At 41.9% G+C, this 26,584-nt stretch overlaps 1 protein-coding gene across 1 annotated transcript; it reads right to left on the bottom strand.

Annotated features, from left to right (window-relative positions):
* Positions 1 to 26,584, bottom strand: LOC121538726 (anthrax toxin receptor 1-like). Its single transcript, XM_045208286.1, has 18 exons — positions 25,752 to 26,584; positions 16,661 to 16,732; positions 15,594 to 15,665; positions 15,324 to 15,405; positions 15,183 to 15,213; positions 14,820 to 14,893; positions 14,644 to 14,712; positions 13,796 to 13,876; positions 13,559 to 13,619; positions 12,684 to 12,782; positions 12,449 to 12,518; positions 9,789 to 9,867; positions 9,019 to 9,114; positions 7,641 to 7,679; positions 6,927 to 7,025; positions 6,574 to 6,741; positions 6,289 to 6,369; positions 1 to 2,241 (listed from the first exon to the last, which is right to left on the bottom strand). The coding sequence occupies exons 1-18, from the start codon at positions 25,910 to 25,912 to the stop codon at positions 1,978 to 1,980; spliced, it is 1,698 nt and encodes a 565-aa protein (XP_045064221.1). The 5' UTR covers positions 25,913 to 26,584; the 3' UTR covers positions 1 to 1,977.

Genomic DNA, 26,584 nt, shown 5'->3' with positions numbered 1-26,584 from the left:
TACAAGCTTGGAAGTCAACCTTTATTAATACTGTTAAAAGAAACATAGAAACTATGAATACGTCTTTCCATATTTGTTTCAGTACTCCCATTAATACATGAAAAACAATGGTTAACATGTAAAACAATGGTTAACATTTAGCTTCTCAGAGCTTTTTCTCAGAACACTGCTCCACAAAGGTCCTGATGGTCATTCTGAAGCATAGAGATAAAAACTACATAATAACGAGGTGTATATAATGTTGTTGCTCGCTCCTCTAACTATTGTATGCCATTACTTGAGTCGGGTGCTCTTATAAAAGCCATAAATCCAGTCAATGAAATGGAGGACGTTCACCATTGTCAAAAAGCAGAACTTGTATATTACACTTGGGTGCCTTCGAGCTTTATTTGTGTTATTGAACCAATAAAAACAAACTAAATGCATGCACCTCTTAATCATCATCCATCATCATCATCATCATCATCATCCTCCTGAACAGCTTTCAGCAGTGCTACAAAATATCAAAGGAATATTGTAACACAATGGTATTATAGAACATAATCAAATGTAAGTACATTATACAAAGAGAGTAGAAAAATCTAAGTAGAAAAATCCAGAAAGGTACTGTATGTAATAAGTTTATAATAGTGTTCCTCAACCTTTGTCTGTACCAAGGACTGGCATGCTAGTTTTCTTCCTTTGGGGACTTGATTCAATCGGTGTTGGTTCATGGAAAAATCACTCAGATTTCACCATGTGCTATAGCCTTTTGATAAAGGACAGTTGCACTAAGGAAGCAATATTCCATGACCTAGTGCCGGACTATAGACCAATGGGGTTGAGAAACACTGTCGTATGAAGTTGCGTGAATAGTTTGTTTACATGCACAGTGTCCGTCTTTGTCAGTGGACACCTTTGTCGTATTCAAGTACCCTCCTCTAGGTCTGGGGGTTAATAAATTAGAGACGCGGTGAACTGCCCTGCAGTTGCAATGTGATTGTGATCAAAAACAAAAGGTAAACGATACAATGTATCAAAGTAAAGTACAGTTTTGGGAATGTTAAAACTTTATGAGAGACAATGACCTCACTTTGGTTGTTTGATTTGAGAGGTTCATGATTCAAAAGTGATAAAAATAAACAAACGAAAGAATGAAAACTAAAATAATGCTATATCTGAACTGCATTCAATGTGCACAAATACCAATATTAACTTAGGTAAACCTGGGTTCACCCTCAGATATTGACCAACAAAGTGTTTAAAAATGTCGGATTTTGTCGATACACACATCTTCTATGCTACTTATGATTCTCAATTTACTCATTCAGGGGACGTAAAAAATATATCCACATTTTACGTGTTCAGTCCATATCAAAAGTGTCTCAGTGTCAACCTATGCTTATACGCCTATGGCTTCCGGCAACACTACCAAATGGGTTTCTCAATGGGAATATGGACTAACCCACATGGGCTAAAACTGGCTTTCTCGGTCTGTGTAAACTCATTTGGACATGAGAAAAAAACGTAATCAAGCCTGTGCCATGTATTGTTGACCCTCTATACAATTTGCACTTATGAAATATTTCAATTTACAAAAGAGAGATGTAAAAAGCTACATGTAAATATTCACAAAAGAGAGATGCAAAAAGCTAATCTAGATTGGTTTGACAGCAGGTTCGTCATCCTAGAAAAAATCCAATCCTTGTGGTTGAAAGTAAATCGACTCAGTGATGACTAAAGCCACACAAATGCCCAGTCTACTCTACTGTCACCTTGACACTTACCATCATGGGATACTCAGTAGTTGATAAACAAATTTCATCCATTGCAGTATTTTTCCTCCAATGACTACATCTTTTGCTGTCCAGCAACAAACCATTACATCTCCTGCTAATTTCACCCCATCTCCAATAAATACTATGTTTATTTTTGGTTGAGGGAGCATCTTTGGCAGTGGGACTATTGCTTTATTGGAGTGGGGTCCCTAAATCGCTCTCATGGTCTGTTGTTGGGGCACGGTGGGGGGCGTGAGGGAGGGGGGCAGGGGGGCCCTGGGGGGGTGCGGGAGGGGGGTGGCCCCGGGGGTAGCTGGCTGACGGGCGGTGCTCGCGGGGGCGGGCTGGCCTGTGCTGGCGGCGGTGTAGTGGGGCGGATCAGGGGACGATAGTCCGGAGCAGGGGGGCTATGGGCCCGAGGAGGGGCCTTCGCTGCTGCTGCCGCTGCCTCATCTTTCACCCGGGTGAAGTTGATGCATCGACCCTGGGGGAAAGAGACCGTAACATCAGATTACATGGTGATCAATGTCCTAAAAGTCAGGAGGTATACAGAACCCCATTAAGCTACAGTAAAGACATAACTCAGGTTACATTGTACCCCCCCACATGATCCAACCCACCTCCCATGTACAGTACACAGGTGTCTTACCCATCAGCCCCTGCTGTGACTCCTCTACCCTCTCCTCCCAGCCCAATGTACTGTTACCAAAGAAACTGTGGCTGCTTTCTAATAACCCCATGTTGTTTATAGCACCATATGGAGAATGAGAGAGAGAAATGTAGAGACAGAGGGGGGTAGGGGAGGGTTGCTCTGATTTGTTGAGGCAATTCAGAGCAATGCGTTCCTTTTGTAGCATAAACTTTTCCTCCCTATTCTCGTCCACTACTTCCCTACATAGTGTGAACCCCCACCACCACAGTGGCGTCTTACTGTGCACTCGCGTGGTATATGGCCTAACTCAGATTCATGCCCTTACCAGACAAACAACCCAGTGATCCTTTTTCCATTCCCCACGCAGATAGGCAGACATGGACTTACTAGGTCATACTGTAGAGGCATTTAACATATGCAAACACACACACAAACACACTTTGAGCGGCTGCATTGGCAAGACGTCACTGAAAACAACCGAGGACACATTCCATTGTAAATTACATATCAAGTAGAAAGAAATACAGAAATCCTCTGGTAAACAAACTCTTGTCTCTGACATTCATTCAAGTCAATAACAGGACGAGAGCATGAGAAGGATAATGGAATCGAATCAAATATTATTTCATTCTCAGTGCATACATTCTCTGCAGACCCTTTGAGAGAGGTTCATTTTAGCAACCTTTCCAGCGAGTGCATAACGTTGAAGCAATGTGGTCAAATCAAATCGAGCTTTATTTCTACAGGACATTTCAGACATGGAATCAGACATGAATCAAGTCTGCCAGGAGTTTTCCTAAATGTGCCAAATTGGTTTTCAAGTACATAACTATAGAGAACATACAGAAATGCTATGGTAATACAACATTTAAGTTTGCACACTCCCAGGAATGTCATGCATGATGGATCATTAGCTTCCCTACAGAAAAGACACTAACCTTCACACTTCTAGATGGCCGGGCGGGGTGGGTGTGGAGCAAGAGATCAAACTGTAGAACTCAGTTCCTACATTTGAATATAAAAATTGGTTTCCCAAACAAAACTACACTACATTTTATCTCTGGGACCCTCAAGATGACAAATCAGAGCAAGATTACTGAATGTAAGTACATTATTTACCTTCAGAGGTGAATGTACCAAACCAGTTGCCGTGATAAAAGTGTTTTGCTGTTGTACACTATCCTCAAACAATAGCATGGTATTTTTCTGCTGTAATAGCTACCGTAAATCGGACACTGCAGTTAGATTAACAAGAATTTAAGCCTTTTGCCCATATAAGACATGTCTATGTCCCGAAAAGTTGGCTGTTGTTTACAACACCATTCTAGTCACATCGCATATTGACCAGCATCCGTCCTGTATAAGGGACACTGATCCCGTAGAGGTTAAATATATCCACAGTTTCGGCCCCCCTCAGGTTCTTTGGCAGGCTGTTCCAGAGGCTGGGGGCATAATAACTAAAGGCTGCCTCTCCATGCCTCTTGGTCCAGAAGACCTGAGAGACCTACTGGGTACATAACTTAAAAGCATGTCTGACGTATTAGGGTGCACAATCATGGATTGATTTAAAAACCAATAGAAGACTCTGGTGTGAGACTTTGAACCAGAACTTACAGTACAAAGGCAAGACAAAGATGCCCCTTCGAACCTCCCTCTTCTAATGTCTACCATTAAAACTCAGAGGTCATAAAACAGACTAGTCCGCGTTACGTCAGAATAGTTTTCACTGGTTGAGACGACTCTTGCGGTCGTCTCTGCTTGCTATTAACCTCATGTCCTTCGCATTGCAAACGCTCTGTCAGGGGAGACAGTAAATCAAAGCCTCTAATTTAACCTCAGGAGTCGATCTGCTCGAGCACATGATATTCTGAGAAGTTGGAGAGTAGTTGGAGACACATAGCTGAGGTTCTATGCAGCGGTGTGAGCCAGTGAATTAGGACTAGGGCTGCACAAAGAGAGAGGGAGATGACTAAACCAGACTAAGCACAGATAATCATACCCTGTAGTACACGCAAGCGCACACACACACACTGAACTATACCACACTCAACCAAAACTAAGCAAACAGGGAGCGTGTCTGGGTGTCCTAAAAAAGCACAGAGAATCCCACAGTGGAGCTGAAGAGGAAGTTGGGGGGAGGGAGAGAGAGGAGAGAGAGGGAGAGAGAGAGACAGAGAGAGAGAGAGAGAAAGAGAGAGAGGGGAGAGAGAGAGGTTAAAGAGAGAACGAGAGAGAGAGAGAGAGAGAGAGAGGTTAAAGAGAGAACGAGAGAGAGAGAGAGAGAGAGAGGGGAGAGAGGTTAAAGAGAGAACGAGAGAGAGAGAGATAGAGAGAGAGAGGTTAAAGAGAGAGAGCGAGAGCGAGAGAGAGAGAGAGAGGTTAAAGAGAGAGAGAGAAGAGAAACAGATGCTGCCTTTCAATTTTTTCAGTAGTCATGGAGTTAGATCGATAGCTACATGAGTTGTATTCAGAGAGGATGCATTGACTAGGGGACATAGCAGATCCATTGTGAACCGTTGAAATCAAAGGAAACTAGGCTTGATAGATCAGCCTTTCTACTGTGGCTATGAGGAGCATTCAGTCGTGTTTTATGGAATTGTACTGGAAAGGCTTTTAGCCAAGGCTTTTCTCAATAGTGCCATTCAGGATACAGGCGTCGTCATAGCAATCTGCACTGTGATAAAATGCAACATAGCAACAGAATGAAATATGTCTGTCAGGAATCCAGATCTGACATTTGCCAAATGGGTCCAACGGAACACACAAGGCCTGTGAATGTTCTGTGAACACCAATATGGCCTGTGTGTGTGTGTCTGTGTGTGAGAGAGTGAAAGAGAGAGCGGGTGTGTGTCTGTGTGAGTGATAAGAGCTGTGTTAACAGCAAGCATGGCCCAGGGGACAGACATGGTGAAAAGTCAATGAGACAGGTTAATGGGTCTCCTCAGGTAACACTTTACAAGGAGAGAAAATAGCTAGTCTGCCTTGTATGTGTTTTCATTCCTCCCTGAATGCAAACAAATATTACACCAGTACAAGCAGGACTGCTTCTGAATGTTTCAGCTCCTTTGTAATCGACCGCAAATTACTTGAGTAGGCGACGCCATTACACAGAGGGATCGAAACAGTTCCTCTGGAGTAAGCTTTGCGTCACGTAACCTTTTGCATGTTGTGATCATTAAAAGCTTTCCTGGGTCAAACCCTTTGAACAAAGTATCGACATCTTTTTGTCCGGGAGAAATCTGAAATTTGAAGGATGCTAATCATCATTGTTCCTCTTTGCGGTCGATAGCTGATTTCCTGTGTCGTTGTTGAGAGCTTATCTGGCAGTACTTCACGTATTCTCAGTTCCTATTTTTGGCCGAGGGAATACTCTTTAAATGTCGAATTCCAGTTAAAAAGGGCTATTGAAGATTTTCTGCAAATAACGCATGATTTTAACTAGCACCTGGAGAGGTGCCACTTCAGCAGGCTAGCTGCTACTCTAAAAAGAAAGAAATTAGAGAATATCTATGGGATACAGTCTCTCAGATAGCCCAGCCCTCCAAAGTGCATATCTAGAGCAAAAACCAACTCCAAGCCAAACTCCAATCTCCGTTTTGATACAAAGGGTCAGCATGGCAAAGTTAAAACATGTGAAAGTAGAGATTTTGAAAGCATTAAGAGGATCTGCCTGGAGTGTGTCCACAGTCCTGGTTTATTTCCCTTTTATGGCAGCGGCTGATTTGAAGCAGGTGTTGGACTCTGCCTTATCATGAATCATGGCACTGGTGAGGTGTCGGCCACTGCAGGGGCGTTTTTTTTGGGGGGAATGAAAGGACTGTCTGATGAGGGATTGGGCTAAGGCTTGGCTCCCAGGGTGTGTTAAGCTTTAGTACTCACATGTTCTCCTGGCTGCGGCCGCATGAGAGAGACCTGGTCATAACCGCGGCGAAACAGGGCCCAAATGGCATCCAGTTTACCCTGCAGACAAGAGACAGAGAAATGACTACAGTGAATACTGTGAAAAATGCATTCTAGCTAGCAAACTGGTAAGTATGTATGGCCAATATGTTATTTCATACTACACAGTACCCTATTAGAAATGTATTGGTAACGAGGAAGAGAGTGTACACACTAGTCTGAGAAAATAAAGGAAGAAAGGAAAGAGATGCAGGGTGTTTCTACCTGTATAGGTGTGTACCACTTCCTGTCCGCGGCTGGCTTCCTGTTGTGGGCCTTCTTGGGCTTGGGCTCGTAAGGCTCAAACTCCTGCTCTGGCATTTTCACAACGGCGTTCTTGGGCATCTCCAGTTTAGCCCCCTCCTCCGTTGAACCTTTCCCTCCCCAGCGCACCTGTAGGAGTGGAACACAGATGGGTTTTATGACCTACAGTACCTGTAGAAGGGGGTCTATATACTACACATGGGCAGTGATGTAGAGTCAAGAATAAAGTTCCAACTTTGATGTGTTTGTGAGGAAATATGGAGAACGAAGATTGAAATTGCTGTAATGTCAAGAGGTGATTAGATCCGCCTCACCTCCATTCTTTTGATTCCTCCGACTCCTCTTCCTCCATAGTAGGATGCATCCACGGTGGGCCACTTCTTCTTGGGCATGCCATCTTCATCATCTGATTCCTGGCAGAGAGAAAAGATGGAAGCATGTGTTCATGTGTTACGATATAATGCATCTTTCCCATATTCTTGGCCACGATAGTAAACGTCTCCAAAAAGCAATTTATCCCACTTGTCTTGTATGAATGCTTTTTTTCATTCACCAACAATACAGCTTCACAGAAAATAAAATAAGAATTCCGCCAAATGGAAATAGAATTGAAAGAGGGTAAAATTTGGAATTAGTGAGCGCTTTAGGCCACTCATGCATCAGAGATCCATAGAATATAATGTCTCTCTGTTTCACGACCAGCTGTGTCACATCTATGGAAAATGTGACAAAGACGTATTATTTGGGATCAAGTTCTGTGGCATCATGCCTTCGAAATGCCCTGAAGAGGCCTCATAACTGCATCACTTAACATTTTGTCACTTATTCTTGATTTTTCATCTGAATACTTTTTCTTTTTCTTGGAACTTCATCCATATTGAGTATAGACCCCACTGAGCTTGATGATGCGTTCTCTGGTTCGCTAATAGTTCTGTGTTATGATTGAGACCCTGTGTGTGACTGAGTGTGTGTGTGTAGTCCTTTAATGCGTGTGTATACTTTCAGAGGAGATTTAATGGCTGACTTACTGGCTCTGGAGGAGGCGGTGGAGGAGGCTCTTTGATCACCTAGATAGGAAGTTCAGGGGAGAAAGTCACATTAATATCAATTGTTGGACCACTAGCTATGTTTCCAGTAATTTGTCCAGTGATTTCTCTTGTCGACATTGAGAAAGTTTGCATAGAAAATAGGTTAGACAATTGCCTGCTATGGTGCGTTTCCATTTAACAATCTTGTTTTCGATAAAACAGCTGGACATAATGACGTGACACCAAAAAAAAAACGAACTAGTGTTGAATAAAAATGTAGTGGTTGAAGTGTTTCCATTACCCATTTAGGCAAATTACGCGTTAATAAATTGACGACAGCCTGTATGCCCTCCAACCTATCGGTTTCATGTCTCAGGTATGCAATAACTGACTAATATTTGCCATATTCTAATAATTCTCATGTGCCTGAATGTATCGCCATGGTCCGTGCCATAGTGAAACTTGCACTCCTGTAGACCTGAAATAATTGGATGTTGAAACTTGTATCCAGCCAACCAGAAAAGCAAGGCAAAACAATTAAGCCATTCTTGAAAGTCAGGACAAGGATCCTGCAAAGAAACATTATTTTTATAGTTGAAAAATAGATTTAGCAGGCAGTAGGCATTTAGATGTGGAGTGGAACTTCATAGATATGTGTTGACATCACGTGCCCCGCGCACCTTCAAAATTATTCGGCAATCATCATTTATTTTCCAAATAAAGAATGTTCAACAAAAGAAAAACCACCCCTGTTGAAAAAACCTGGGTCAATGGAAACCTGCCTAGTGACTAGTGGACACATCAGGTGTTCATTATCATTTCCTGGTAAACAGATGCATCATTTATTTCCTGAATGAACTGCAAAACTGAAAGAAAATTGTTACAAAAGCTTAAAGTAATGTATTCTGGTAAGTAAAACCCCTTACAAACAATTACAACATAATGTTCATTACATTGAACCAGATAACTTTTTTTTACGGTAATTACATAAGTCATTCCAATGGCAATTCCTCTGCTATAGGGTCTACTCTATACAGTATACAGATGTAGGATCTTAATTTGAGCCAGTTTGCTACAGCAGGAAAATAATCCTGCAGTAACAGAAAATTTGAATTATTATGTGGATTATAATGAATGGACATTTTTGTAGGGGTTGATACATTTTCCGTAAAAATCAAGTCTGAAATTTCAAAGTGGAAATTACAAACTTCAGAAGCCTTTTCAAACCACAAATACACTACATGTTTTAAATGTCATGCATTGCAGGAAAGTTCTCCTGCAACAGGGTGATCAAATACAAATCCTACACCTGTAATATAACACGTGGCCCATAATCGGCATCATATTGAACCAACTTTTAATGGAGGGTTACACTAACCACAGTGCAGCAGAGGGGCCAGAACCACCACATGAACAGCACGGCCATCAACAGGAACAGAACCAGGAGTGTGATGAGAAGGATGGTGCCATCAAACTGCCAGGGAAGATAAAATACGACAGGGTTACGACCCCCGCCGCCACCCCTCCAAATACACAGACCAGGAAGACTATAAAGAGAGAGTTGGTAGAGCATGGCGCTTGCAACGCCAAGGGTTGTGGGCTCAATTCCCGCTGGGACCTCCCATACAACAAATGTATGCATGCATGACTGAAAGTCGCTTTGGATAAAAGCGTTCGCTAAATGGAAAATATTATACGTTGAGGAGGGGGTCTCGATCTAAATAATGGACAATATAGTTCCTATTAGCGCCTATAGAATTGTGGATAAGATGTGATGGTGTTTTTTCCTTATTTATTTTGTGGGGTGAGCGGGGCGCTGGTTAAAATTGAACTCTGACGTGGGGGTTTCGGGGGGCTTTTGAGTGGATCATTGCTGAAGCTCCTTTGGCTCTAAATACAAAAAGGAGGAAACTTACTCAAGCAAAACAAGAGCCCTCTGAACGTTTTTTGAGAAGAGGATGGCCCCGGAAAGAGATTAAGAGGAGGAAAAAGGAGGTAGAAATAAAAAACAGAAAAAGATTCAGATAGAAGAAACTAATAAAGGATTCAATGCAAAATTATGGAAATTGGATCATTGTTTCCCAACATTAGACAATTCCTAGTGAGTTTTGAGTAGTGGTTGTAAGGTGAATGGTAGAGCATACTTACACACTCTGTGGTGGTGATGTGCACAGAGCTAGTGATGAACGACAGGCCTTCATTCATGCTCACTTGTAGATAAACAACCCTGAAACACAAAAACACACACATTAGGCTAGTTAAGAGCTGCTTGGCCAAAACCACTGAATGGAAAAAGGGCACAGTTGTCCGGTGCCAAGGTGCCACACAAAGAGAGCTTTGCGCCCAACAAACAAAGCTATTATTGCGCAGACATGTTATTACATGTCTGAGACTAAGTAGGGCACTGGCATTAAAGTTGGTTAAACCCTTTGTCAGCCAAGACAGGTTTTTACCTTGCCCGATCAAAAACAATTGATGCCCATATCACATCTATTTTTCTTCATATCTCCAAAAACTACTGCAAGTACCTTTCTCTTCTGGGTGCAAAACAATTATTCACATGTGACCTCAGGTAGCCTGGAAAACTTCTCAAACCTTGGTGATAAAAAGCCTAATTTGGAATTCCCTGCATTTTTCTATCGGTGCAAAGCACGTAGAACCGATCAACAGGGTATGCGAAGTAGGTCATTTGGACTGATAAGCCTTGTTTGGTTTGGCTGAGAGAGGGCTGGAGTCTGTTGGTTAAATTAATGCGCATGCATACCTCAGTGCCAGCAAACGACTGTGTAGACTACAGTCTTATCCCTGAAAGAAGTAACAATCAGGGGGAAAATATGGGTAGTTGGACTTGGACCATGTTCACATTGTGGAGATATGTGTGTGAGGGGAGCATGATCAATTTGACCATGGGATGCTAACTGCTAGATGAGATGACTCTACAAATGAAAAGACTTGGGAAAAACAATGGGAGCGAAGGGGGAGGAGGGAGTTAACTAGAGAAACTGGCCACTGGATGTTCAGGGATAAAATACCAGACAGAGAGAAAGACAGGAAGCGCCAGTCGTGGCTGTGTGGTGTCAGACATCTGTAAAGCAAGCAGATGAAAGGGCAGGGTAGGCACTAGGCAGACGTTCTGCTGCTTTGATCAGAGCTGCTAGTGAGGGCGAGTGAGCGGCGCCTGGGGGGAACGGAGCCAGAAAGGGAGAGGGGCGTAAGTGGTTGCGGGTGATCAGCTAAGAGAGAGAGAGAGATCGAGAGAGAGAGAGAGAGAGAGATCGAGAGAGAGACAGACAGAGAGAGAGAGAGAGATCGAGAGAGACGACAGAGAGAGAGACAGACAGACAGACAGACAGAGACAGACAGACAGACAGAGAGAGAGAGAGAGAGAGAGAGAGAGAGAGAGAGAGAGAGACAGAGAGCGAGAGAGACAGAGAGCGAGAGAGAGAGCGAGAGAGAGAGAGCGAGAGAGACAGAGAGAGCGAGAGAGAGAGAGAGAGATGTTTATGTTTATTTATTTTCCCATTTGTACTTTAACTATTTGCACATTGTTACAACACTGTATATATACATAATATGACATTTGAAATGTCTTTATTCTTTTGAAACTTCTGAGTGTAATGTTTACTGTTAATATTTATTGTTTATTTCACTTTTGTTTACTATCTACTTCACTTGCTTTGGCAATGTTAACACATGTTTCCCATGCCAATAAAGCCCTTAAATTGAAAAATTGAAATTGAAATTGAATTGAGAGAGAGAGAGAGCGAGCGAGAGAGAGAGAGAGTCTTTATTATTATGGAACCTTTGTGAGTGTAATGTTCATGTTTCCTGTTCATTTGCTATTGTTTATTTCACTTTTGTTTATTATCTATTTCACTTGCTTTGGCAATGTAAACATATGTTTCCCATGCCAATAAAGCCCCTTAAATTGAAACTGAATTGAGAGAGAGAGATCAATGTGGCAGGGTGAGGGTAGAGGAGAATGCTGGCGGTAGAGAGAGGAAAGCAAGCAGGGGACAGATTAGGGGAATGGGGTGAGGGCAGGAGGGAGGAGGAGAGTTACAGGGTTTTGAGTTTGGGGGAACACACATTTTGGGTGGGAGAGAGTTTGTGGGCTGGAAAGTACGTAATGTACTTTTGTTTTCTGTCTCCCTTAACTGTCTCATCCAAGGTCAAAAGAGCCCTCAGAGTCTAAGTCGTTTACCATTGCTGTCTAATTCCTCAATTTATGACCTGATGAAATAAGTTCTTAAAAAATGGGGTTCTGAAGTGGTTTGTTGATTTTGGAGATTCTGCGGTCTACATTAGAAATGAAGCAACCTAATGATGGATGCGTCTGTTGTTGGATTATGGGGTACACAGGACGCTGCTGAGGGGAGGAGTAAATGGAATGGTATCAAACACATGGAAACCACGTGTTTGATCCCATTCCATTATTTCCATCCAGCCATTACTATGAGCCCTCCTCCCCAATTAAGGTGCCACCAGCCACCTGTGATGGGGCAACCGTAACACTGTCCTCATTATGAAAACACAGAGCTCTAACCAACGAGGCTCTAACTGAGTGAACTCATTGTCGTATAGAGAGAGAGAATAGAGGAGGAGTGGAATTTGGCCCTGGCAGGGATCGTAAAGACCACCCTAATGAATGGCAGGCTTCTTCTGGTAGTGTGTGTGTGTTTATGTGCGAGGGCTGGAGAGTGATCGGCTAGACATGTGATCAAGAGGCAACACACACTCATCCTACAGTGCTTCAAAAGAGTCATACCTCTGACCATCTTAAAACGGATTTTAAAAAAGATACTCACTGCCCAACTTCGTCTATTACCGGAGCTGTACACAGCAGGAACGTATCTTCGATAGCCACAGGCTTCTTATCTATGGAGAGAGCCAAACACTCCGTTTACTTAAATACGTTTCGTTTCTTCAATCAACTGTAGTTCTTCATGCATGTTACAGCTAGAAATACACATTACACACATTGGTATGAAACACCTGGTTAAGCCTACAGTAAATGAAGTGTAAATGTAAGTAGGTACTCACTAATGGTGAGGGTGTCATTGAGTCTAAAGCTGCACAACACCTGCTCTATATTCCTGGCGTGAAGGAAACCGTTCCCTCTCACCACCACCTGGAAGCTCTCTGGAAATAAGACACAACACCTTGAGTTTAGAAAAATAGTACATAAATGTAATGTAACCAATCATAAGCTATCAGACCTTGCACAATTATGTTATACAAGAGTAGCTAGACTGGCTTGTCAACATAGGTTAAATAAAAAACAGAAAACATCATGCTCAGGAAACAAAGGTCTTATGGGACTTGTCTCTCTCGATTAGGAAACAAGTCATTTATCAAATTGACTTCCATTTGGCAGGCCAGCATAAACTAAACATGGACATTCCATTCAGAGACCCTCTCATAACAAGATCCCCAATACACTACACTCCATTAACCCCAATGGGGATTCATTTGAGTGATCATGGTCCTATTCATTAGGCACCAAATGGAGAAAACCCCCCAGACTGAAACAGAGCGGGACTACTTGAATTTTTCCAATAAGAAACATGTTTTACATTTTAGCAGACGCTCTTATCCAGAGCGACTTACAGAAGCAAGGGTTAAGTGCCTTGCTCAAGAGCACATTGGCAGATTTTTCACCTAGTCGGCTCAGGGATTCAAACCAGTGACCTTTCGGTTACTGGCACAATGCTCTTAACCGCTAGGCTACCTGCTGTTTTCCATTTCAAAATGTTTTTCTACGTTTTACTAGTGTGCCGTAACGAATACGAGCCAGCTGAGCCCCAGTCAGAGGGAAGGGCACCGGCACCAGCCTGGCCCCTTAATGAAATGAAAACAGCACTTAGCCAATGACAGGGAACTAGCGTTGATCTGCTTTGATCTTTTAGGGACCCCACCTCCTGCGCAAACACTGGAGGGCTCTGCAGCTAGGATCTCAATACAGGACTTCTTGATGATCTGAAGAAGGAGAAGATGATTGAGTTGACTAGGTTAAATAGGCTAAAGGTGTATTGAAATAAGAGACAGGTTCCTCATTTACAACATCTCTGTCTATTTTGACTTTTTAACTTTCTCTGAAGGTACGTTTTGTGAAACAGGTCTAAGTCTCTCCTTCCTGCCCAGGGTGTATTTACCGAGTCGATCACTCCTCGCAGGGCTACGAATCCGCCCATCACAGGAAACACATGCTCGATGGTGTCTGCTATGGTGGCCAGCTATAGGGGGAAGGAGACAGCAGGTTTATTTACACAGACACAGTGCTTCCTCCTGACTCCTGTCTCAGTAACCAGAGACAGACACATATTACGTACATCATGACCCATTCACTTCAGTGAAGAGTTCAGTGTACACTTGATTTGAGATGAAATAACCATCGAATTATATTGTATCTCTATGCCTTCATCTCTCGCTACATACATGACCAGGTTAGGGGGAAAAGAACAGTACAATGATAGGGACACTAAGTACAATCAGGTACAATCCTGATGTACAATCGACATTGGACAGAGGCCTAAACAACCTTGATGGAGGTAAAAGTACAGTATGTTATAGCCAGACATTTAGTGAAAGTCAATCTGGGTGGTAGACCGATGCATAGGGTCGATCAGGTTTCAAATCCAGTTAAAACATTGCATGACTCTGAAGCTTCCTTCTTAGCTAATATGGTAATCGTTTGCATGCGAGTCAAATCGCCCAATTTCTCTGTCATTACTGCTCAGCCTGGCGTTTAAGTAGCCCTATAAACCTCACAAGCAAGCTCGGGTTCAAGATGTGTAGGTAGATGGAATTATGTGATACATAGTCTACAAATGGGCTACTAAATATAAATAGCATATATTGTAATCATTGTAGTGAAATAATATTGAATGAGTAGTATTACTGCATGTAATTACAGTATGCCATTTTCTGTTAACAACAGGTTCCTAAATGTGTTTTGACAGGGGAGCAGGAATGCATGTTTTACTGCAAACTAAACCCTTGCCTGTGTCTCGTTAAAGTCCTTTACTCCGACACAGTACACCATAGCGCCTAGAGACCGGCTTCTCTCTGCCTGTTTGTGGGAGAAAACCAAGAATCAGCACCAGAGAACATGTTATTACATTGTCTTCCCTTTACATCAACAGGAAGGTGAATGTTATATAAATCCAATTTGCCGACCTCCTGTTGTGCGGTGACGAGTTGGTGTTCATTCAACTCCCCATCAGTCAAGGCGATGATAACACTTGCTGTCCCTGTAACGGAGAGGTCAATCATATGACTTCAACATTGGCAAGTACCGAAAATCAAGTGATTTTTGATACATCTAACTTTACATTTAAGTCATTTAGCAGACGCTCTTATCCAGAGCGACTTACATGAGCAATTAGGGTTAAGTGCCTTGCTCAAGGGCACATCGACAGATTTTTCATCTAGTCGGCTCGGGGATTAGAACCAGCGACCTTTCGGTTACTGGCACAACGCTCTTAACCACTAAGCTACCTGCCGCCCTAACTCTAGTGACAGATGCCATTGGATGCTTACCAAAGTTTTCATGGTGTATCTGTTCATTTGCCTGAAAAGAGAAAACAATGTTATTCTTCTTCTTATGTTTTTTTTAAAAATATGTTAAACAGGCGAATAACGTGTGATAAAGTAAGAACCATGTCAGAAGCAGATATGTACCCTTTCCAAGCCCAGGTGCATAAAGGTGTCTCCCCCAGGTATCTCTTTCCTCAACACATTCAATCCTTTTCTTATCTCCACCCTGACAAACAACACAAATCACGTTATAAAAAAATTTCCTTGTCTGATGTCTAAATGTCATTACTGAGTAAAATAGTAATCATCACTTTCTATTTCAAAGTCCTCATACAAGACAATGGCTGTGTCCCAAATGGCACCCTATAAAGGGAATAAGGTAGCATTTGGGACGGAACCAATATTTTAGTTTACCTGTTTTCTGTCAGTTTCATGAGAGTGGTTCCTCTGGATGAGAAGACAATAAAGGACATTCTCAACATGGGGCTGTAAAACAACACAGCACACAAACAACGGTTAGATACCATGGTGGTCCTGAACCATTAGAAAAATGCATTTTGTCAAGCCTCAAAGAGGCCATACTATGTTTGAACTCAATCCATAAACAAACAAACTAAAATAGGGACCACCCACTGGACACACTCTCCAAATAATTTATTTCACGTATTTATAGTGACATGCAAGGACGTGTTTTGGCGTCAAAATGTCCCTAGCATTAGAAAAACTTTACACGGAAACATGTCCATGAATTCAAGCATAAATCAGTGAATTCTCTCATGTGGTTAGTTCCATCCTATTGTTTGTTTATGGGCCATGTTCACAAGGACTCTGGACCCAATTTGATGGATTCATATGTTGTTTTTGAGACCATTGTAATCGGGGAAAAACAATACCACCCAAACTGAGGTAGCTTTCTAGCTAATGATGTAAAGGGAATAGCTAGCTAGCTGACATTGCTGTGCACTCTGGTCATGTATGTCTTTGTCTCCCAGCTTGAAGCTCTCGAGCTGCCGTTATGTTCATGACACATGCCATTACCGCGGTGGGTTGGTAAGTGAAGGAGCACATGGCCAGTCTTTACTCCATTGGGGAAATAATGTTTTTGCTGGGGGAAAGTTATGTGTTGTCGAGTACTGTTTCTCTTAAAGCTCTCTGGATGGATCCTGCCATTACAAGCCAAGCAGCAATGAAGATACTTTTCCTATTAGTAAATACATGATTGTTACTGAATTCCCATGCCGAGGGCGATGTAGGACTATTTTCCAGCATGTGTTTGTTTATTTGTCCGGCTGGCGCCGCAGAGTCTAGCTCTCACCCATCCTCACCCTTTCTTCCCCTCACATGAGAGATTGCTATCACCTCCAGCTAGTGGCCTCAGCCAATTGGACAACCCCGATTCACCTCACCTCTGTGCACGAGCTAGCCATGCTGTCTCTCAAGGCCCTGATTGACAACAAAATATCTTTGTGATGTTCTCTTACCTGATAAACTTTTCAGCTAGATGCTCCACAAAGGAGTATATTTCTATCCAGTGGTTTTTGACACTGCCAGATCTAAGAAAGAAAGAAAACAGAGGAATACTTATATCCTACTACCTAATGTTGTTTAAAACTACACCTGACACATTTCCTAAATGTTTATCCAATGCCTCCTAGTACAGAAACTGTTTGTACTATTGCAACATATAAAGTCAACACAAAATCATCACAGAGATGTTATTAGTAAGCTGATTGGCCAAACAATATGTCATGGAAAACACAAGCCATTTGAACATTAGCAGAAGAAAATCCATTGACACAAACAAACCCCATTTAAAAGGAGGAAAGAGGGTTAGGACACATCTGAGGACCAAGTCTGTAACTTAGCAACCTGCCCAGCTAGCTAGCCTGGGTCTCTAAGCTTCCATAAGGGACCGTAGCAGTAATAGTCCCTATGAAAGCTGAATGCTCTCCACAGAGAAGAGCTTCATTTCCTCTTAGTTAGGGAAGGAGGGGACCTGGCTGGGGGTTTTGGCAGTGACTCGTTACTGAAGAATATGACACATGAACCAATCACTGTTAGCGGATGGATGAAGCAGTACCCTGAAATAGGACAATGGTGCTGACGAAGCCTCACATGGATGTGTGATGTAATAGTTGTAATCTGGGCACCAGACTTAACATGAACTTGTTTTCCCAGTTTAGTCTCAGTACTGGTTTTCTGGTGTATATTTTTGTTGTTGTTGTGTAGGATGAACAGGCATGACATACTGTGCAGATTGAGTTGAGTATATTCTTTATAAGCTTTATAAGCATTGCAGTCGTCTGAGTCAAAGCACCCTGTGAGGACAGTACTTTTCAAACTAAACAAACCTTACCCAAATAAAACTTGTGGGGGAGGCCAGCTAGCGTCACACTTGGATGTTCAACAAATGTGCTGAATAAACAGTGTTCATCTGACACGGCTTGAACACACACAGTCGGACTGCCCTGACCTGAGGGAAGAGCCAATCTGTCAGGCATGCAGTTTGTTTCATTACTAGGGGGAAAATACTGCACCTCAAAATGGCTTCTTTCATGTACAGTACAGCCATATAGGGATAGTGTTTCAGTGTTTTTCTAAGACGGGTGAAGCTAAGGACTCCCGCCTTGGAGATTTTTTTGCATCACAATGGATATTATTTGTGTTGGACAAGACTGTTTTCTGAGGTACCAGGCAGTCGTGGGACTGGGGCCTAGCTTGCAGTTTTCTCACCTGTATAAACAGCATTAGGAAAGGAAGTGGGCTATTGTCCTGTGAGATCCTTGAGGACAAATTTGTGGTACTTTTTCTTTGATACAATTTTAATAGACTGAGTCAAACCATTACAGTTCAAAGGTTTTGGAAGTTGCTATTGCAAGCTTCAACAGCTTTGTTGACTAAAATGATTGAGCTCTTGACGACAGGAGTTTGAGATTATATCATATCAAAAAGAGTGTAAGTGTTATACAATTGATATATCCTCTGACTATACGTACATGATGAACGGCATGTTGGGCCATATGAAACTCATTTTGAAACTCACGGAACTGATGGAACCCCATAGCCAAGAGAAAGAGAGAGAGAGTGATCGGGGTAACATTCGGATGACTGGGATAATTAAAACCACGTGTTGGCTCTTTAATGTCTCATCTGCTGGGGGAAGCAGAAATGATCCACCATGGATCTCCAACCACAAGTCCATTTTTTTGTCTTTCAGCCCACACAGATGCCAAAATAGATCAGCAAAATGGAACTGGAGGGACCGGTGAGGTCAGAGCTCTAACCAACCCACTGAAAACTGTCCTGGGGAATAACAGACAAATGACATAAGATGAATGACAGGCTATGGTCTCAAGGCCATAAGCAACAGCTATCTAGTTTACTACAGCGTTTGATCAGATGGTGTACTGTTTCCAAACACCTTAGGACACTCATGGAGGCAACATGCACCATTATCACCCAGCAACGCTAAGCATATCATGTCAGGACTGTGCTAGATGTCAGAGGGAGAGAATTCATTACTTTAAACACATGAAAGCCCAGAGTAATTTATATATTTTTTTTAATCAAGCCTTTCTTTCTGCTGACTGTGTGAAAACTCACCACTACAACGAGCAAAATTAAGTGAGTGAGGGAGAGAGAGAGACAAAGGGAGTGAGAGAAACAGACAGAGAGAGTGTTCAGTCCGTATAGGCCAGGGATGTCAGAAAACGTGGGAAAAAGCTCTGTCAGACCAGGTGTTCAGTAAAAGGCTCTGCTCTCACGCTTCTAAGTGTTGAGAGGAAAATCCAACACCATGAAGCTGTAGTGTCCCATTCCAGTTGGGCCTGCTGCATGTTAAGAACCACCCCAGTCTGCGACCAATGATCTTACTCCAATTTAACTGACTATGCAAAGGGATTTGTATAGAGAGACCAATAACCTACTTTTAGCTTGAGGCCTACTTGCTGTGTCTAGGCTTCCAACTGCAATCTTTCTTTACTCTCACTCACTTTTTCTCTTGGATGTTTTTCTCTCTTTCTTCTTTTCACCCTCTTTTTCTCTGGGTGCGATATTATTTTCTCTAAATAACTGACTGCCCCTTTAAAATGTCTGTCTCGCTCGGGTCCCTCAAAGCACTGGTGATTCTAGACGGTGTGATAACATTTAAAGCTGCAATATGTAACTTTTGGGGTGACCCGACCAAATTGACATAGAAATGATGAGATCTGCTGTTCTTGTTGAAAGCAAGTCTAAGAAGCCACCGAGTGGCACAGTGGTCTAAGGCACTTCATTGCAGTGCTAGCTGCGCCACTAGAGATCCTGGTTCGAATCCAGGCTCTGTCGTAGCCGGGCCGTGACCGGGAGAACCATGGGGCGGCGCACAATTGGCCCAGCGTTGTCCAGGGTAGGGGAGGGAATGGCCGGCAGGGGATGTAGCTCAGTTGGTAGAGCATGGTGTTTGCAACGCCAGGGTTGTGGGTTCGTTTCGCACGGGGGGCCAGTATGAAAAATAAGAAATAAATAAATCATGTATGCACTCACTAACTGTAAGTCGCTCTGGATAAGAGCGTCTGCTAAAATGACATAAATGTAAAAATCTGTTCTATGTGCACTATTTCTATGCTTCCCATTCTTAAGTTTTGTTTTTGCGTCTTTTACTTTCGCCGTTGTACACCAGCTTCAAACAGCTGAAAATACAATATTTTTGGTTATGGAAAATATATTTCACAGCGGTTTAGATGGTATAATGATTCTCTACACCAGGGATCATCAACTAGATTCAGCCACAAGCCAATTTTTACTTGAGCGGATGGTCAGGGGTCCGGAACATAATTACAAATAATTTGTAAACTGCAAATTGACCAAACTGATATAATATTTAACTAAAACAGAATAATTTCAAACCTTGCTTACATTTGTATATGATCACTTGTATACGATCACTGGGAATACCTTGGAACAGATTTCCAAAATAAAAATCACTTGGAGCTGATTTGCTGGCGTTTTTAGTCTTTTATGTCCAACAATAAAATGAAAATTAAATTAAAACAAATTTTGGCCCGTGGGACGCCAGTTGAGGAACCCTGTTCTATACTATACTTGCTTGTTTTGTCACAAACTGAAATTAGGTGAACTATTAGAATTTTTGCAACCAGGAAATGGCAGAGCGATTTCTTCATAGTGCACCTTTAACAAGACATTTATTCCTGCAAAACACACGTGCCAAAGGCTACTTCTGGCGCGTTATGGAGGCCAAAGCAGCACCATGGTCCTGGAGAGAGAAAAAAGCACATTCCATAGTGAGAAAGTCTTGACATGTTTACATTATTTCTAGACTCCAGCTGTAGTCTGGTTGGCTTGGACTTTATCATTAAAATGATCATGACTTAACGCCCAACTTCAATGTTGGCCTGTGAAAAGAACAACATTTCGCAATGATTAACATTCTTGTGAAGAATGATGAAGACTTGAAAAAGAAGAACAAATGGCTGCTACATGCATCCTATTGGGAAAACACAAGTGCCAAACATAATTGTTTCCTATTGTCCCATAGCTTGATCAGAAAACAATGATATAAAGGTCAAGGTGGACAAGACATACAGTATGACTGTGGGAATCTGCTAGGGCATCAGAGCTTCTAGCATTATGATCTTGTGTCTTATAAACAGTGTATGTCTCATGGGCCAGAGTTTTTACATCCTACAAGTGGTAAATGCAGGTGGCAGTAGCTAGGTTTCTATCCAAATGGTGACAGATTTTCATGCAAATATTCCAAAATCTGCATTAAGAAAAGATGCAAATTTTCCACCAGTGGTGTGTTTCCAGCGGATAGAAATCTGTGCGTGATGACGTAGTGCACATGAAATGTACCTTTTCGCTTAAGTTTTCATGTACTGAATAAAAATCGAATGTTCAATGTGTTTTCATCACTTTTTTAACTCTACCGATAATTATGTCACAAAAACTGTTGCGTTAAATAGCAAATGTGCCTAGTCTGGTCTTGGCTCTTGCCAACAGCTGGCAGATACAATGTGGGTAGGCTAGTCTACATGATGAGATTATTATGGATAAGAGCGAGAATATTTGTATTTGTCAAACGTCAGTCAAGCATCTTTCATCATGTCCCCAGAATAAGACCCTCAATATTTATTGGAAAGGAGCATCAAGCTCATCACCTTGCACTTTCACTACCCTGTGAAGTTCATCATAACTTATTTAATCTGTAGCCTAATAAACCGCATGGTTTCCCGAGTCGTAGTGTGAGGACCACATAACATGTCATTGCGTGACTCCAAGTTTACTTCGATATGATGGTTATTTTATCAATATTTGCACATAAATGCGTTTCCACCGCCATTTCTCGCATAATTCATTTTACCAACACAAAAAGATGCCACCATGTCGAACGAACAAATGATCTGTTGGCATTTATAAAATTGTACCGAAACTTCCTGTTTCCATCACAGCTGATCTGATTTTTTTTATACAGTATGACTTTACTCGCATAAAAACTGTGGATGGAAACGTGGTTACAGATAAGGAAGTAAGGGCAAGGAAGTGATGTCAGCAGACCAAAAGTAAAACTTTAGCATCTGATTAGCATTAGCTACAGTGGTAGGGAGTGCGTTTTTAGGATTTTTATTATGCAGAACATTTGGCGTCAGTACTGGTCTGCAGTGATAGAAACATGCCCTAAAACAATCAATTTTGTTGTGTTCCTTATAAAACAGCAGGATAGGGCCTACCAGTCTGATTCAGCTCAATGCCATACCCATAGAGATCTTATTCAATTACTAATTATATGGTCATACCTCAGTAGGCCTATAGAACACCACAACATAGGGATAACTTTAGCTTGGTTCTCTTTGATCCACTACCAATTTGGACCTTAACAGTAATGATTCATGATATCCACATGGTCCGTTTTCCTTTATTGGGTGACCCCTTGGCTGAGGGAGATTTTTCCATAAACTAGTCGTGTAACCTACAGGACTCATATTCAAAGAAACTCGAGACCAAGGTGTTGTAGCCTAGTTGTAGCCCTATGCAGTGTGACAAGAGCCAGACCTGGAGGAAAAACTCCTGGTCCTATGGGATGTAACTAAGGCCCAGAGTTTTTCCTGTTCAGGTCTGGTCAGGAACCCAATGGCCAAGCTAAAGTACAAAAGGCTATGTCCTTAACCTACATCTCAACCAGTATATGGTCTGTGCTAGTGTTGTAACGATACCAGTATCGCGATACTATGACACCAGAATTTTCTTGGCAAAAAAGAAAACATGAAGCAGACTCAACTCTATGGTCATTTAGTGTGTGCTGTAGCTTGCAAAATAAACAAATGTGACTCTGGGTGACAACATAAGGCAGTTTGTTCCAACATTAGGACTTCTTTCCTCAAGAAATTTAGTCTGCTTCATGTTTTGTTTCCTTTGCTTCCTTACGTCCTAGTATTGCGATACGGGTGTCGTGAAAACACTAGCCTGTGCATCTCATAAACAGCTCAGGCCTGAGGGATGAAGGGAAGTCACAAACGAGCATCCGGTTGTTTGAAGTCAGGAACCTCGCTTAGTAGCGCCAACATCCTCATCATCATCCAGGGCCACACAAGTTTGTAGACATACAGTGCATTCGGAAAGTATTCAGACCACTTGACTTTTCAACATTTTGTTACGTTAAAAAAATATAATAACCCACAGCAATCTACACACAATACCCCATAATAACAAAGCGAAAACAGGTTTTTAGAAATGTTGGCAAATTTATTCAACATAAAAAGCAGAAATACCTTATTTACATAAGTATTCAGACCCTTTGCTATGAGACTCAAAATTGAGCTCAGGTGCATCCTGTTTCCATTGATCATCCTTGAAATGTTTCTACAACTTGATTAGAGTCCACCTGTGGTAAATTCAATCGATTGGACATGATTTGGAAAGGCACACACCTGTCTACATAAGGTCCCACAGTTGACAGTGCATGTCAAGAGCAAAAACCAAGCCATGACGTCGAAGGAATTGTCTGTAGAGCTCCGAGACAGGATTGTGTCGAGGCACAGATCTGGGGAAGGGTACCAAATAATTTCTGCAGCATTGAAGGTCCCCAAGAACACAGTGGCCTCCGTCATTCTTTAATGGAAGAAGTTTGGAAACAAGAACCCGATGGTTACTCTGACAGAGCTCTAGAGTTCCTCTGTGGAGATGGGAGAAACTTCCAGAAGGACAACCATCTCTGCAGCACTCCACCAATCAGGCCTTTATGGTAGAGTGGCCAGACGGAAGCCACTCCTCAATAAAATTTACATGACAGCCCGCTTGTAGTTTGCCAAAAGGCACCTAATGACCATGAGAAACAAGATTCTCTGATCTGATGAAACCAAGATTGAATTCTTTGGCCTGAATGCCAAGCGTCACGTCTGGTGGAAACCTGGCACCATCCCTACGGTGAAGCATGGTGGTGGCGGCATCATGCTGTGGGGATGTTTTTCAGCGGCAGGGACTGGGAGATTAGTCAGGATCGAGGGAAAGATGAACGGAGCAAAGTACAGAGAGATCCATGATGAAAACCTGCTCCAGAGCGCTCAGGACCTCAGACTGGGGTGAAGGTTCACCTTCCAACAGGATAACGACCCTAAGCACACAGCAAAGACAACGCAGGAGTGGCTTCGGGACAAGTCTCTGAATGTCCTTGAGAGGCCCAGCCAGATCCCGGATTTGAACCCGATATAACATCTCTGGAGAGACCTAAAAATAGCTGAGCAGCAACGCTCCCCATCCAACCTGACAGATCTTGAGAGAATCTGCAGAGAAGAATGGGAGAAACTGCCCAAATACAGGTGTGCCAAGCTTGTAGCGTCATACCCAAGAAGACTTGAGGCTGTAATTGCTGCCAAAGGTGCTTCAACAAAGTACTGGGTAAAAGGTCTGAATACTTATGTAAATGTGATATTTCAGTTTTTTACATTTCTAAAAACCTGCTTTTGCTTTGTCATTATGGGGTATTGTGTGTAGATTAATGAGGGGAAAAAACTATTTAATCAATTTTAGAATAAGGCTGTAACATAACAAAATGTGGAAAAAGTCAAGGGGTCTGAATACTTTACGAATGTGCTGTAGAAATATATCAACAATTAATCATACATCTTCTACGAGTTGTGTTTACAGATCTTATCTAAAATATGTCAAAATCAGATCAGATGTATTACGTAAGGGGGATAGGCTATAGCAGGACAGAAAGTCTACTTTTCTCTCCCGAGACAGTGAGACAGTGAGACAGTGAGACAGTCCTGCTGCTGGTCTAGAGTAAGATGTTGGAACCACAAAGATTTTTCCTATGTGGGCGGAAAGGAGGAAATGCATGAACTGGTCACTCCATGGCTGTGTTTACACAGGCAGCCCAATTCTGATATTTTCCCCAATTTTTGGCAAAAGAGCTGATCTGATTGGACAAAAGACCAATTACTGAAGAAAGATCAGAATTGGGCTGCCTGTGTAAACGCAGTTTATGTAAAGTACACTTCTGAATGATGGTTATAGTCATGTACAGACTGTGTCTTATTCCCCCGTCTTTAAAGTGAGAAAGGAAATAGTGGACCTTGCAAAGATACCAGTGGGCATGGTGTCAGACATGCTTCCCCCATTTGTCCAGAGGAGTTACTTTTATTGTAAATAAGAATATAATGTGTTTCTAAACACTTCTACATTAATGTGGATGCTACCATGATTATGGTTAGTCCTGAATGAAATGTGAATAATGATGAGTGAGAAAGTTACAGACCCACAAATATCATACCACCAAGACATGCTGACTCCAAAATGACACAATACATTATTTATAATTAATTTCTATTGGGCACAAAATAATCTGAAACACAACCAAAACAAACAGCAAATGCATCCAACAAATGTGTAGAGTCACAAGCTTGATGTAGTCATTGCGTACTATGAATATGGAACCAAATACTTAACTTTTTACTACTGTAATACACATATAACTGCATTTCTCCCAATACTATTGGTCCCCTAAAATGGGATAACTATGTACAAAAAGTGCTGTAATTTCACCCGATATGGATGAAAATACACTCAAATGAAAGCTGACAGTCTGCACTTTAACCCCATAGTCATTGTATCATTTCAAATCCAAAGTGCTGGAGTACAGAGCCAAAACAACAAAACATGTGTCACTGTCCACTATTGTCTGTTTAGTAATGACTTAATGTTATAGAAATTCACATGACACTTAATAAGGTGAAAAATGAATTAAATCAAGTTAATTTGTGAGAACCCTATAGATTCTGGGATAAGTCTTTATCCCTGGCCTGTGCAAAAAAAAGCTACCGGTCTGACTTTACAGAAACAGATGTAACAGCTGGAATAGCGGATTTGCATTATAAACTCTCTGTACGTGCATTAACAGTTTGCAAAGTTTGAATAACAAATACAACGTTTTTTCTTTTAACTTTTTCTTTTACTTGGCCAGTGTACTCTATTAACAGATGTGTGTAACGAGGGAGGCTTGGCATCTCAATATAACGGCTCCCTGGATTTATTTAGCAGTATAATAATAAATATGCCATTTAGACAGTTACTTACTTGTCTAGCACAAAATACAAGTCGAAAGCCCCCTGACATGTACTTTCCTCTCGTTCTTCTTCTACTTCTTGCTCTGGTTCAGCATTTACAGATGCTAAAGTGAACATAAAAAATCCAAGGAAAAGTAGGGCAAGAGACATTTTTCCCCCAAACCTCGCCATCTTTTCCCCCAAAAAACGAAAATTCTTCAAAAGCTCAATGGAACTAAGTCAATGCTGTCTCACATCCCCAATGTCTTGAAATTACTTCTCTAGACAGAGATACATAACTGACAAAAAATACGGTCAATGCTGCGCGGGAGAAACCTGTTGACCTCAGTTTCCAAACATTACAGACCGCCTGCCTCCTGACAAATATTGGATGGGCGGTGAAGGCGAATCTACCATACCAAAGCTTGCAGTACTTTGTTCTCTTCTTAAAACATAGAAAATAATTTGTTCAGAGTAATTTCACTCTCCGATATAATCCTGTCATATTCGTATGATAAAACAATCGTGGCGTATTTGAGAAACAAATCTCAAATGTTTCAATGGGTTAGAATATATGTGGATAATTCACAAATAGGCAAGTTTCCTGTGAAAATGGTCAATACGAGTTTTAGTTAAAAAAGCAAAATGGAGACGGGCAATGTTAAGAACCTGGAGCTCGGGAACAAACTTGGCAGAAATGAACCAGGTTTCATATTTCTGCCTGGAGCTAAAAAATAAAAAAAGGTCGAGATTCCATCTTGCACCTCCCTCTCAAGAAGCTAACTTTGGGGAAACATATGCCTGCCTCTGCATCGACAAAGAAATGATGAGCTGCAGCATCCACTGATGTCTTCACACCAAAAT

The sequence above is a fragment of the Coregonus clupeaformis genome, chromosome 1, assembly GCF_020615455.1.
Source record: "Coregonus clupeaformis isolate EN_2021a chromosome 1, ASM2061545v1, whole genome shotgun sequence".
Taxonomy (NCBI): Eukaryota; Metazoa; Chordata; class Actinopteri; order Salmoniformes; family Salmonidae; genus Coregonus; species Coregonus clupeaformis.
This window is presented reverse-complemented; position numbering and strand designations above follow the sequence as displayed.